This window comes from Euprymna scolopes, chromosome 20 (assembly GCF_053919585.1).
Source record: "Euprymna scolopes isolate OS-2025 chromosome 20, ASM5391958v1, whole genome shotgun sequence".
NCBI classification, from domain to species: Eukaryota; Metazoa; Mollusca; class Cephalopoda; order Sepiida; family Sepiolidae; genus Euprymna; species Euprymna scolopes.
Window position 1 is genome coordinate 91,853,167 of NC_136501.1, and position 13,166 is coordinate 91,866,332.

At 32.6% G+C, this 13,166-nt stretch overlaps 1 protein-coding gene across 5 annotated transcripts in view; it reads left to right on the forward strand.

Moving 5' to 3' along the window:
* The window catches only part of LOC145241543 (exocyst complex component 1-like), a 128,817-nt gene extending 122,217 nt beyond the window's left edge, over positions 1 to 6,600 (forward strand). For all 5 annotated transcript variants that reach the window (XM_080104604.1, XM_080104607.1, XM_080104606.1 and 2 more), the window contains 2 exons: positions 305 to 376; positions 6,334 to 6,600. In XM_080104604.1, coding sequence (XP_079960730.1) covers positions 305 to 376; positions 6,334 to 6,486 — 225 coding nt within the window. In that variant the 3' untranslated portion in view covers positions 6,487 to 6,600. The remainder of the gene's footprint in view (positions 1 to 304; positions 377 to 6,333) is intronic.
* Positions 6,601 to 13,166: the final 6,566 nt, after the last annotated feature.

Genomic DNA, 13,166 nt, shown 5'->3' on the forward strand with positions numbered 1-13,166 from the left:
TAAGTAAGTAAGCAAAATGGGACTATTTTGTATCACCATCTTGAATAAACAAAGGCAGATAACTACGCAATAATTCAAACTTGCGAAATCAGCCTTGTAATGCCTATGATTTCTCATTAATCGCTTAAAATCGTTTAAAAATTGTTTTCTTAAAAAATAAAAGTGTATGATTATTGGAATATGATCTTTCCATTCTATCATGGTTATAAAGATTTTTTTGTACTTTTGTTTTTTAATATAGGGAGAATTCTAGATAACCACCAAATTTTCTTTGTTCATGGATTAAATTTTTCTTCTTCTTTAGGTGAAGAAAGGATTGGATCATTTATATCGGAAAGTTGAAAAGCAGCTGTGTGATGAAGAGAATTTGCTTCAGGTAAATCGTATGAATTTTTGAGATGAGGATTGATTATTCATATTTAGATTCTTTGCACTACTGTTCTCATCTTGAGTCTTATTTGCACAACGTTTTGCTCAATGAACCCTCTGATCTTCTTCAGATATATTTTGTCAAACTCGGAGATCTTTCTATCAAGTCCAGGAATCTGCACAGAATTTCAAACAGAACCGTTTATTTAATCTACGAGGGTACGTCAGCCGTATATGGGTAGAAGTTGTAGGTCATTTGGAATTGTATTTTTGCATGTCGCTTGCATTGAGGATTGAATCTTCAAGCACCAAAAGTGTAACTTGACAACTGAACTTTGCCAAGTACTTTGTCCACTAAGCCACGAATCCGCAATTCTGTGCAGATTCTGGAGTTTGACAAGATACATCTGAAGAAGGTCAGAGGTTACATTGGCCAAAACATTCTTAAACAACACTCAAGTAGTAAAATGCCATAGTCCAAAGAATACAAATATTAAATTTTCCTTTTTTTTTTTTTGTTTTTCTTTTTTTTTTTCTGTTCAAATTCCAGTTTAAAGAAATAATATTGATGAGTACAAAGTTAAAATCTTTTTCTCATTAGTTTTTGATGCTTTGGTCGAGCAAGGAAAAAATATATACATAGTGTGATGATGTGACACTATGTTCGACTGAGGTTGTTGAGTGCTGGTGAGGGGTTGTAGGAAATGACAAAGGGTGAGTTACAAATGAAATAGCATTTTTTTAAATAATTGACGGTGAGTCAGACAAAGGAGTCAGGGATGAAGTTTAAATTCAGGGTCTGATCAGCCACTTTTTACTCGACATATTGCTCAAGGTCTGAGGAGAGAAACTCCAAGAGTTGTTGTTGTTGGTCTTTGAAGTGTTGCCATAGATCGTAGAGTCATCTGCGTATATGTCGATAAATGAACTTAGAATGCGATTTAGGAAATCATTGATGAAGATAAGAGAGTTGAACCGATCAACATTCCCTGGCACCTGTTGAACATTTATGAAAGTGATGCAGTTGATGTCAGCACAGTTAGGAGATGGGTTTATTGATTTTAGAGTGGTGACAAAGATGTGAGGAACAAAGTGTGCTCCGGATGCCCATTTACAGCCACCACATTATTGTTAAGAGTGCGTTCAGAATGGCGTTGACTTCATAGAAAAATAAGTTCTGGAGCACGAATGGTTGCTTGTTTTTATGGTACCACTCTCATCTTCATAGCACTTCAACTTTTTTTTTTTCTTAGATAAAAAATAGGATGCATAATTTTTGGAATGACCCTTGTATTTTCATAGATTGAACATTTTTTTATTTAGATTATTAATAACTTCAATGAAAGTTAAGTTGGAATTGAAAAGAACTGGGTATGCCCAGCAGAAGGGTCAGCAACCTTTTGGAGCATGAGGGCCAGAAAGCTGGGATGATTATAGGAGGAGAGCCAAACAGTTTGGGTTGCATTGTCATCGAGGACATGGAGATGTTATTAAATGTGAGAATTAATTTTCTGTGCACTTGAATAAAACAAGTATGAATTATAATATGACTAGCGGGGGTTAGGTTATTATATTTAAACAATAGTTTTTATTTTGTTACAGGAATATTAAAAAAAAAAGGAAAAAATTACAAATATATTTCACAAAATAAATATCTTTTTCTAGAAACTGGTTCAATATAACAAAAAGTAAAGACAAATCTGTTTCACCTAATCTTAGTTTTGTTTTTCAAACAACTTCTAGTAAGGATGAAAGTAGTTTCTTTTGAAATATTCCCTAGTATTAATTTGGTCCCAGATCAACAGCGAAGATGACGAGGTGGCACTCACCCTAGACAAGTTGAACGGATTTCCTCCAAAGGAAGAAGTTTCTAGGGGATATCAGATTTACAAACAGTCTCCAATTGTATGCATATCCTGATCAGGGGAATTGATGATAATTTTTTTGCAGTCAATAATCTCTTACATGCAACGCTCAGTAATCTCAAATAGTTACCTATCTGATACTGATCAGACTCAACATTGTTTAACTTTGATGATTTAATGAAAACCATCGTGTTGCTGTGATTATCATCATCCCATGTGAATGAATATCACAATATTTTTTTTTTTTTTTTTGCCATAACCACATTCAAAGTTACAGTGAATTTGATGATATAAGACTTTTTTTGTTTCTTGTGTAGCTTCTGATTTTTAGCTGGACACAAACATACATAAGATTTTATGGTACTTCTGCAGTTTAAATTTCGTTTTTCTGTGAGTCTCACTCAGCAGCACCCAGTGGACGAAGAAAAATGGCCCGGAAAATACCGAGTGATCTGAGAAACTGAGTTGCAAAAAGAGACATGAGCAGATGGCACCAAATTGGAAGAAAAAAAAAAAAAGGAAAGGAAAGAGTTTCATTGTGCTTCAAACAACAAGTCCTTATTCTTATGACAAAGAAGGAAAATGAAATGCTTTTCTTCAACCAACAGAAACTAATATCCCTAAGGAAATAGCCTATTCTCAGGAAACCACAAGATGCCTCACCTATAAAGTGTCACCCTAACCCCAACTTCCCACAATAAATATAAAATATATATATTAGGAAAAAAAAAAAAAAAAAAGTATTTTCAAAAAGTATTTTTTGCAGAAAATGCAAAAAAAAAAATCTTTGGGGGGGGGGGGAGAAAAATTGTTAAAAAATACACCTTATCTTTGAAAACAAAAGTTTTATGAAAAATATATATATATATCTCAAAAAAAAAAAGTTTGTCGTTCCTTAAAACAAAACAAATACTTTTTCATTAATTCAAAGAAAAATAACTTTTCATAGAAAAAAAAAATTGTTCACTAATTTAAAAAAACAAAACTTTTATTACAAAAAAAAAAATTGTTCGCTAATTTAAAAAACAAAATTTTTTATTACCAAAACCTGTTGACAATAATAAAAAAATAAAATAGTAAATTTTATAGAATTTATTACAGTAGTTAATTTTACTTTTTTAAACTTTTTTTTGTTTTTGTATTGACTTCCGTTCACTCAGCATAATTCGGCGGTTTTCGTCGGGCGTTGCAGAGTGAGACTCATGGAAAAACAGGATTTAAACCGCAAAAGTACCAACTTTAATAGACTAAATCTAAACTTTATCTCCATATAAAAGCTAAAAAAAAAAATGGTGAATGACTTGTGTATACATTTAAAAACATAATTAAATTTGATTTGTGTTTTGTGAAATTTAAATAAATATTAAGGTTATGTTTTGGAAATTTTTTTATGGGGATTGATAATTTGGATTACTCTGGACTTCTGTTCTCATCTTGAATTTTATTCTCCTGTTTCGGCCAACGTACCCTCTAACCTTCTTTAGGTATGCCTTGTTGAATTTAAGAATCTTTGTGAAGGATTCCATTTAAAAATTCTGTACAGATTCTCAAGTTCAGCAAGATTCACCTGAAGAAGGCTCAAGGTTAAATCAGCTGAAATGTTGTGAAAATTAAATTCAACATAAGACGAGTAGTCAGAATAATTCATTTTTTTTTTTTTTTTTTTTTCAATTAAAAATTTTTTATTAAATTTTTATTTTTAGTCCCCCGTGCGTCCGTTAGTTTGGACGATTGCTAGGTAACCATCCATTAGTTTTTCCTGAAATTTTGCCACAAATTGTATTTTATTTTATTAAATAGATGTGCACAGTAAAAATATATATATATATTTTTTGCGAAAATTCCCGTTGTGTTCCTAGAGGCTCAAAAGAGGTCAAAAATAACCCAAAATGGCCAAAAATGACACATTTTGCCCCATAACTTTTGATCCATCCATTAGATTTTTCTGAAACTTGGCCAAAATGTGGAGCCCATTGTTAATATAAACGCAGTATGGGTGATCCTGGCAAAATTCTGGTTCACATCCCCGTGGAACGTTCAGGCAACATTGGCCCTTCACACTTCTCACATTCATCATTTCTTCACTATTTTTTGTGGCGTCATCTCACATGCAGCACCAGAGGGGGACCACGCACGTGTGGCTTGTTAATTAAAAAGTTAAAATTATACACCTTAAAAAGTAAATATTAAACAAAATTATCAAAATGAAGAAACGTAGAATATCAATAGCATTTCAAGAATGTAACAACAAATATTAAATAATTTATTATGTAAAAGTTTAATGGTATATGCTCTGAACTACAAGCCCTTATACTCCTGACAAACCCAACAAGTAGCAAACTCCCACCCCTACATAGTCGAGATCCCCAGATGCCAAAAAGTCTTCTACTCTAATAGTTTCTTCTCTAGGACTACTAGACTTTGAAATTCCCTCCCCGGTTCCTGCTTCTCTGACTGAACTGACATGCAGAAATTCAAGTGTAATGTAAACACATCTTTCTGCTCAACTCCCTACATATTACCCAGATAGTAGCCCCTATATCAAAGTGGCACCAAGCCTTGTTTGGGATGAAAAGGCAATAAAAATAAAGAAGAAATAAAGGCAAAATGTGCGTTAATGTGTGTTTGGATATCTACTAAAAATATTCAAAAATTGGCCTAAAACATTAATTCTTTGACTGTCAATGAGACTATTTTTTGCAAGGAGGGGTCACATTTTGCATCAACATTTTTGCTAGTAGTGAACTACTAGCGATCTCAACGGACATTTAAAAGATGTTATTTCGAAGGCTGTGATGTTACAAGTGCCCCGTGGGTGAGATGGCTAATGAGTTTTTTTTTTTTTTTTTTTTTTTTACCTCCTTTTCCTATTTTGCATTACAGATTCAAGCCTGGCTATTGCGGCTAATTTTTTTTTTTTTTCACTTGCACGGGCACTCGCTGCTATTTTGATTGGAACATTTTTTTAGGGCTGGGTTGCTCAATAGCCTTAGTATACCACTTTTCTCCACCCGGGCAACGCCGAGTACTCCCGCTAGGAGTTAAAGAAATAAAGAAAAATGGAGTGGGTGGGGAATAATAATAAAATGATACTTCTTGAAACCAATATTCAAGCATCAGGAAGTTTCATTCTATGTCCAGGTAATTTTTCTGGCTGAGAGAAGACGTTTCCATGAATAGAGGCGATGGAGAGGCACTTATAAAGCCAAGCCGATTCATGTTGTCCCTTTTTTGCCTCGTCATTAACAGTTTCACACTTTTGAAGTTGTGAAGTTGTGAGGCCTATTGCTCCACGCATTTCCATGGTGATTGATTGCAAAACAAATCTGTATATTTTGATTGATTGCGGTTCTTTGCAGCTGCAGTTTTCCAGTTTAAGCGAAAAAAAAAAAAAAAAAAAAATTGAATTTTATGTAAAATAAATGGTATCTGCATAATTGTCAGGTCTTAAATAGTAACATATCCAAAAATTATGAAAAATTCGAAGTTAGAAAATAATTATTCATGAAAAACAGTTCCTATAAAGTTAAAAACAGTTTGGTAAAGTTACATGCTGGGTTGGACATATTGGGTCACGTGATGTAAGCAAAAGGGGAAGCAACTTAGTTGAAAATATTTGTATTGGACAGAATTTATTCAGAAAACAAAAATATATATGACAATTGAATAATTTGTGAATTTTTTCAAAATAACTTCTTCTTTTTTAACTGTTTTCAAAACTTATCAAAATTACTTTTCTAAAATTGGTATAAGATTTCTGAGAAATTGAAAACTGAATTACCTCCCCTGTTCACTCTCCAATTCGAATCAGTAGATTTTGGAACCAAATCGTTAGATTTTAGAAATGTCGTTTTTCATAAAATAATTAATTTTCTACCTTACCGTTTTTTTGTAATTTTTGGATATATTACTATTTTAGACCTGACAATTATGTAGGTACCATTTATTTTACTTGAAATTCAATATTTTTCTGTTATTATAATATAGAAACACTATTTGTTCCAAGCATTTCCAATAAAAATGTTTAATTTTCTACTGATATGAATACCTGTTGAAATGTTCAAGAAATATTTTTTTTCATTTTTCTTTTTCTTTCTAGGTTGTCTGGCATACAATGCAGGATGATTTCATCCGAGCCTACAAACATTACGATGACCTCATCAACAACTGCTACCCCGATTCAATGATTTCCCTTGAATTCAGCATGAATGATGTCCTTGAGTATTTCTCCAACATTGCTCAGTCCCATTAAAAATAGGACAACGTGTTTGTATCACATGCAAAGTGAAAAAGAGAACAAAAACCATCTTTTGGGACATATTCACCAATTTCCTTTTTTTTTTTTTCGCACAACTCGACACAAAAATATCCATGCTTTACCCCAACATAAAAAAGGCGCCTTAATTTTTTAAATGGTTCTTGTCCAGAATTCGCCCTATACTAAAAAATGAAAATAAAGACAAGTTTATATGATGTACATAGCACTGACAAAACGAAAATATCATATTCCAAAAATCATGTAAATTGATCAAGTAGTTTTATTTTTATATAAGAAAATCAAATTTTATGGGTATGCAGCAAGTGACTGTTTCACCTGCTATTTTGAAAAAGATCTCAAAAAAAACAAGGGAAATAACTCAACAATATTGTTGTAATTAATCACTTAAAAATGATTTTCTTAATAAAACTACTTGATCAGTTTATGTGATTTTTGGAATATGATATTTTTTGTTTCTTCATGGGTACGTACATTATACAGATATTTTTTATTTTTTAATGTTGAGGTGGATTCTGAATAAGAACCATTTTTTCTTTTAACTCCAATTTTTGGTCCAAGTACTCAAAATACTTTTAAACTGTTAAAATTTTGGTGTGTTTTGATAAGAATCAAGTTATTTTAATTCCAAGGTTTTCTTATTGCAAATATCACCATTAAATTATGAAAGAGGAAAGACCAAAAACTCAAAAAAAGCATCTTAACATTTCACCCTAATGTTTAAAATGCTTTTTCAAGAGTGATAAGAAAAGTGGAAAAAAAAGTAACGACTGATAACAAGATTTACTGCATATTATTTAATTAATTGGAATTCTGTAATTTGTATATTTATTTTACTCTATTGGAGTATCTGTGCCAAGAATTGGACAATTTTTAAAAATAATCAGATGTCTTTTTCATGCTGAGGTGATTCTAAAAATCTACATAAATTTCTTTGATTTTTGCTTGAAATTTGGCATGGTGGCATTTTTATTTGAAAAGAAAAAAAAAAATTTGTGATAAATAATTAATTAGAACTTTGCTTACTATCAGAATACACCAACTTTTTATAAATAACTTGTAACGGCTATCGCCCAGGTTGGTTTAAGCCGGCTTCCTTTCAAGCAAGTCCAGTGTTTCTGACCATCGTAGCCGTTGATCTTGAGGAAACTCACATGGTATGGCTAACTAATTCCGGTTCCATAGTCAAAGACCAACTACTTGTGGATCTGATAGTCATCTTTGATTGTCATCATCGCACAGATCTTCAACAGCTCTCCAGCTTGTTTGATCTCGCCAGTAGGACAGACAGCAAGATTTGGTGATTCGGTCGTTGACAGAAAACTTCAGTTGGTGATAATTTTTTTTTTTTGTCTTGTATTGTTTGTATTATTCGGACTATTGTTTTCATCTTGGATGTTATGCTCACAGCGTTTTTTTTTTTTTGTTTTTTTTTTTTTAACAAGAGCCACTACTTATCAAGGTCTGAAGGCCACTCCAGGATAATAGTTAATGAATTTAAGGTGATAGTGTAGTAACTGTTAATGATGTAGACTGAATAGAATTTAGTTATTTATTTAAAGCGGGGCAGGTTATCTCAATATTCCATAAGAATCTTTCACTTAGTGATGCACACACCAACATTGGCACAAATGACGTTCAAAAAATACATTTTAAGAAAAGAATGTTAGCCATCAGAAAATTCATGATGGCTGCCAGTTTTCAAGATGGCTGCAGAAGCAAACCTGACAAATTTCAATTTTGGTGCTTGTATCACCAAGTGAAAGATTGTTTTAGCAATCTGCCCCACTATTACATTATACTTGAAGGCTACCTTATTGTAATGGGCCGGGAAGCAGACCAGTGGAACAGTGTTCCACAAGTGCGCAGTTCTAGGAAAGAAGATTTGTTCATGGGATTTGCGTTTAATTTTAGGCACAGATAAAGAGTGAAAGAAATTATTGATAGTAGCTGTTGTAAGTTGGGTGTTTTTTTATGAAAGCTTGGCAAGGGGGGGGGCATAGATTGGAGCTCAGACAAGCACTTGCCATGAAAATAATGATAGAGCAAAAACAAGCTCGCAACGTCTTTAGATATGTCTTGTTCAACTCTGTATAGAATTTAAGATTGGATCCTTTATTTAATCAACAGAAAATAGATTGTTAGATAATACAAATGATCAATTTCTTTTTATGTAAAGATTGTTTTTTATTTTTGTTTTTGTTTTTTTTTATTCAATTTTCACCCCAAACAAGGCACAGCGCCACTTTGAAGCAGGGGGCTACTATCAGGGACTTAATTAGCGGGGTCATTATGAAGGGAGATGAGTAGAAAGATGTTTAACATTACACTTGAACTTCTACATATCATTGCAGTTGGGAAAGCAGAATCCCGGAAGGGAGTTCCAAAGACCCGCAGTTCTGGGGAAGAAACTATTGGAGTAAAAGGCTTTCTTGCACCTAGGGATCTCTACTGTAAAGGGATGAGACTTAGTAGCTTGTTGGGTTTGTCGGGGGTAGTTACGTCGGGGAGGTACAAGTGTTTGCAATTCGTCAGGGCATTCACCATTAAAGTATTTGTAGAACAGGCAGAGGGATGCAACATCTCGTCGATGGGACAGAGGCTGAAGCCTAGATGACAGTTCAGGACCTATCAGGTTGGCGACTCTCTTTTGAACCCTGTCCAGGAGCAAGAGACAAGCAGCAGATGCACCAGCCCAGATGTGACAACAGTACTCCATACATGGGCGAATGGTTGCCATATAGAGGTATAGGATACTGTCAGGCGTAAGTAGTTTTCTAGCACGGTAGAGGGAGCCAACCTTCCTTGCAGCAGCCTTGGCAATGCTCTCAATGTATCTATTCCAGTTCATATTCCCTGTAAACGTTAGGCCGAGGAGTTTAAAGGAAGTACTTTCAGACAATGTGTTCTTGGCCATTGCTATTGGTGGTAGAGAAGGTTTTGTATTATTGGGGTTATTGTTCTTGGGTGTTGTTCTTATATTTTGGATATGCAGTGCAACAGATAAAGTTTTAAGTAATCATCAGCTCTAAGTTACAGTTTTTAGGAGATAAACGGTTCAATTCTCAGTACAAACGATATTAAGAATATAATAAAAATCATATATTTAACACTTCTATCTGGTCATGGCTGAGAGAATGAGAACAATGTATTCCCATGGATTAATTGAAGGATTTGGTTCAAAAGTCAGTTTAAATACCTGAATTTGACAAGATGTGTGAAAAAGAGCGATTGTTATATCGATTTTCAAATGTTGTGAAAATAGCATCCAGGATGTAAACAATAGTTGGAACAATCAAACAATAAAACAATTTTATTTCGATTACTCCGTAGTCGTAGTTGAATTATAAACTTTAATTTTCATGCTTGCATGCACGAGAGAAAACAAAAATCTCAAAACAGCCATCAAATATCATGTCTTTCATCATCTAAGTGTAATTAAAAAAAAAAAAAAATGAGCGCTTTCAAATAAAGTGGAGGATTATAGTCATCAAAGTACAATAAATCTTCTGCTGTAACTAAAATTAAAAAAAAAAACATGGTGCTTGTGCAGTATAAGATTTTTTTTAAAAATTCATTTTAGCTAAAAACACAATTACATATTTGTGTCATATCAAAGTTAGTAAAAATTCCAAAAGTTACAAAAAAGTATCAAGTATAAAATCTGGTAGAACTACTTTTTACAAAAAAAGCCATAGATATTAGCCGTCTGCCATTTTCTCTTTTGAAATGATGGATTTGTGAAAATCATATTGCAGTTACTTCCCTTGGATTTTAAGAACTCTTCAGCATTAAACAATATGATAGGACTATAATTCGATTAAATTTTATTTTTATTTGTGATTATTTTTTTAATTGATCATTTTTTGTAATTTTTGGAATCTTGACTAATTTTGACATGACATGTATGTATGCAATCGTGTTTTTACTTAAAATAAATTTTTCTGAAATTCCATTATACTCTACAAGCACCAAAAATATTTAATTTTTTATTTATTATTAAAATTCTTTTTTTTATTTTTGCTCTCCATATTTTTATTGTATATTCAAAATAATATCAACATAAAAGCGATTATTGTAATGCTAACATTGAAAGCCATTCCGAACATCCCCGGGCCAATTCCCAGTGACCATTATGGTTGTCTTGTCATCATAACGAGATTGACCAAATGAGACCACAAAGGATTTTGACCAAATCAGTCAATGTGAGGAAAATATGCAAATCAGTATTGCAAGTGTATTTATTTTATTACTTTTTTTTTTTTTTTTTTTGTAAATGCTTTGTACAAAATGGCAATCAGTTTTTTTTTTTTTTTTTTTTTTTTGCATTCTTTTTTTTTTCTGCTTTTGTGTTTTCTACACAATTTCTTGATCATGTAACTATTGCTTTCCGCATTTATCCCAATGAATAAAAAAGTCTCATGACTTTGTAAATAAACAAATTTTTTGATATCTCATATTTTTATTTTCATATTATGTATGTCGGTTTCATTCTTTCTCAGAAACTACTGGGCCAATCTGGTTGAAATTTTGTATGGACCTTTGTCATGATAAGGTGCAGCAAACTAAGTATTATGGTATCCGTTTGATGCACAGTGAGGGATCAATACGGATTAATATTTTAGTTCTACTTTTTCCCAGAAACTACTGAGCCGACTTGGCTAAAATTTTGTATGGGCCTTTCTTTTGTTAAGGTGCAGTGAACTATGTATTATGGTATCCATTTGATGCACATTTATGGATTAATAGAGAATAGTTAGCACAATACCACATTTATTTTAGAAGTTTTTTTGGAAATTATTGAACCGATCGGACTGAAATTTTGTATAAACCTTTGTTATGAAAAGGTTCGACGAATTAAGTATTATGGTATCCATTCGATGCACAGTTAATAATAATTAATACGGAATAGTATTTGATACAAAAATGAGCACAGATTAAACCACATTCAACCATCAATTTAGCATAAAATCAGTGGGCTTTGCCTGTTTTTAAATGGATAAAAAGTCGTATATTTATAATTTATATGACTGAAAAATGTATTGAAGTAATGAATTCCTATTTCAGTTGTGTAAATTATTTCGAATTTAAAGAATATGCACCTGTGCCGGATTTTTTCAGTTCCCTTCACTAACGATGAAGACGTTCGCTCTTTGCATAAGCAGCAACTGTCTTTCTTTTGTCTTTTTTCACCAACAGCAAAACACACATGAACAACTTGGCATCCAAAAACAAGTTTGCCAAGCAAATTATCGGTATCTGTTTATTCAGCCATTTTGGACTCCCAGCTGAAGCTAAAGTTGCATAATCACCATCACTTCAGTGGGGGATCCCTACAATATAACCCGACACAATGGAGTGTGTAAATATCTCCACTGGACGATCTGTAAAAAGTTGACTATCGAATGCAGCAGCAAATCCTGGGAACATTTACCAGAGAAAACAGTCGGAAATAAGTCATGCACCATTCTCTATGACTATCCAATTCCTACAGAGAAAACAGAGCCATAGTGATAAAGGAGAAAGAAGCAACCTTAGTAGAAGTTAGTGTCCCCAATCATGTTGAGTTAAAAGGGAAAATATAACAAAATACCAATGTCTTATGTATGGCATGAAAAGGAACTGGAATCCTAAGATCCCTATCATTCCAGTTATTATAGGAGCAACTGGACTCATGAAAAAGAATTTTAAAAAAATACATGGTAAATATACCCTGTGAACCAAGTACAAGAGAGATTCAAACTATTGCACGTAAAGGGATGGTCAGAATCTTAAAAAGATCTCTCGGTTGGAATATCTGAGTTAGCGAATGAATGTTTGACATCCAGGAGGATGTTCTATCCCCAGCTAAAGCAAATTGATAAGAAAATTAAAAAACTTAAATGGTTCTAGGTTTGCGTAACACACTATTTCCTTACAGCGAGCACATGCGAACCATGGCCGTTTATGTCTGCTGTAAATTATATGTTTCTCGCTGAAGTAACCATCAGCGCAGAATTTCTCAAATCTTTCTATTTTGCATCAAATGAATATTTTTATTTTAACTTTCAAATTGCAATGAAATAATTAAAAAATATATTACCTAGGTTTATGATGATGATTAATATATTTTTCTCTTCCAAATTATACTAGTCAAAATACCTATAAACACCGGGTTCCTCAAACTTTTCTCGTCTGCATATCAATTCAAATTAAAAAAAAAAAAATTTATTTAATTTAAATCACAAAATAAATAAACTAAAAATAAGTTGGTTATTTAAATTTATGATAATAATTGCATCAGCTAAGAAATATACTTAAATGCTTTATAGCAAAAAAAAAAAAAAAAATTGTATGAGATTTGAAGACTGAAAGATGGCATCAAATATTGGATATCATATCTTTGGCATCATTAAAGAGGATGACCACAAATATTTGGACGATTATATTTGTAATCAAGGTTGATGAGAGAACAACCCAATCAGAAGTCAGAAATGCTTTATAAAAATCTCTTCATGTTTTAGGCATTGATTTCCGTCCTGATATGTGAAATGGACTACATTCTGCTGATCCTGACTGGATTAATTCTTTATCTGAGAAAGCTTCTCTGATTGGATTTATGCCGTCATTTTTTTTTTTTTTCTTTAACATACTATTCTGTACTTCTGTGAATACAA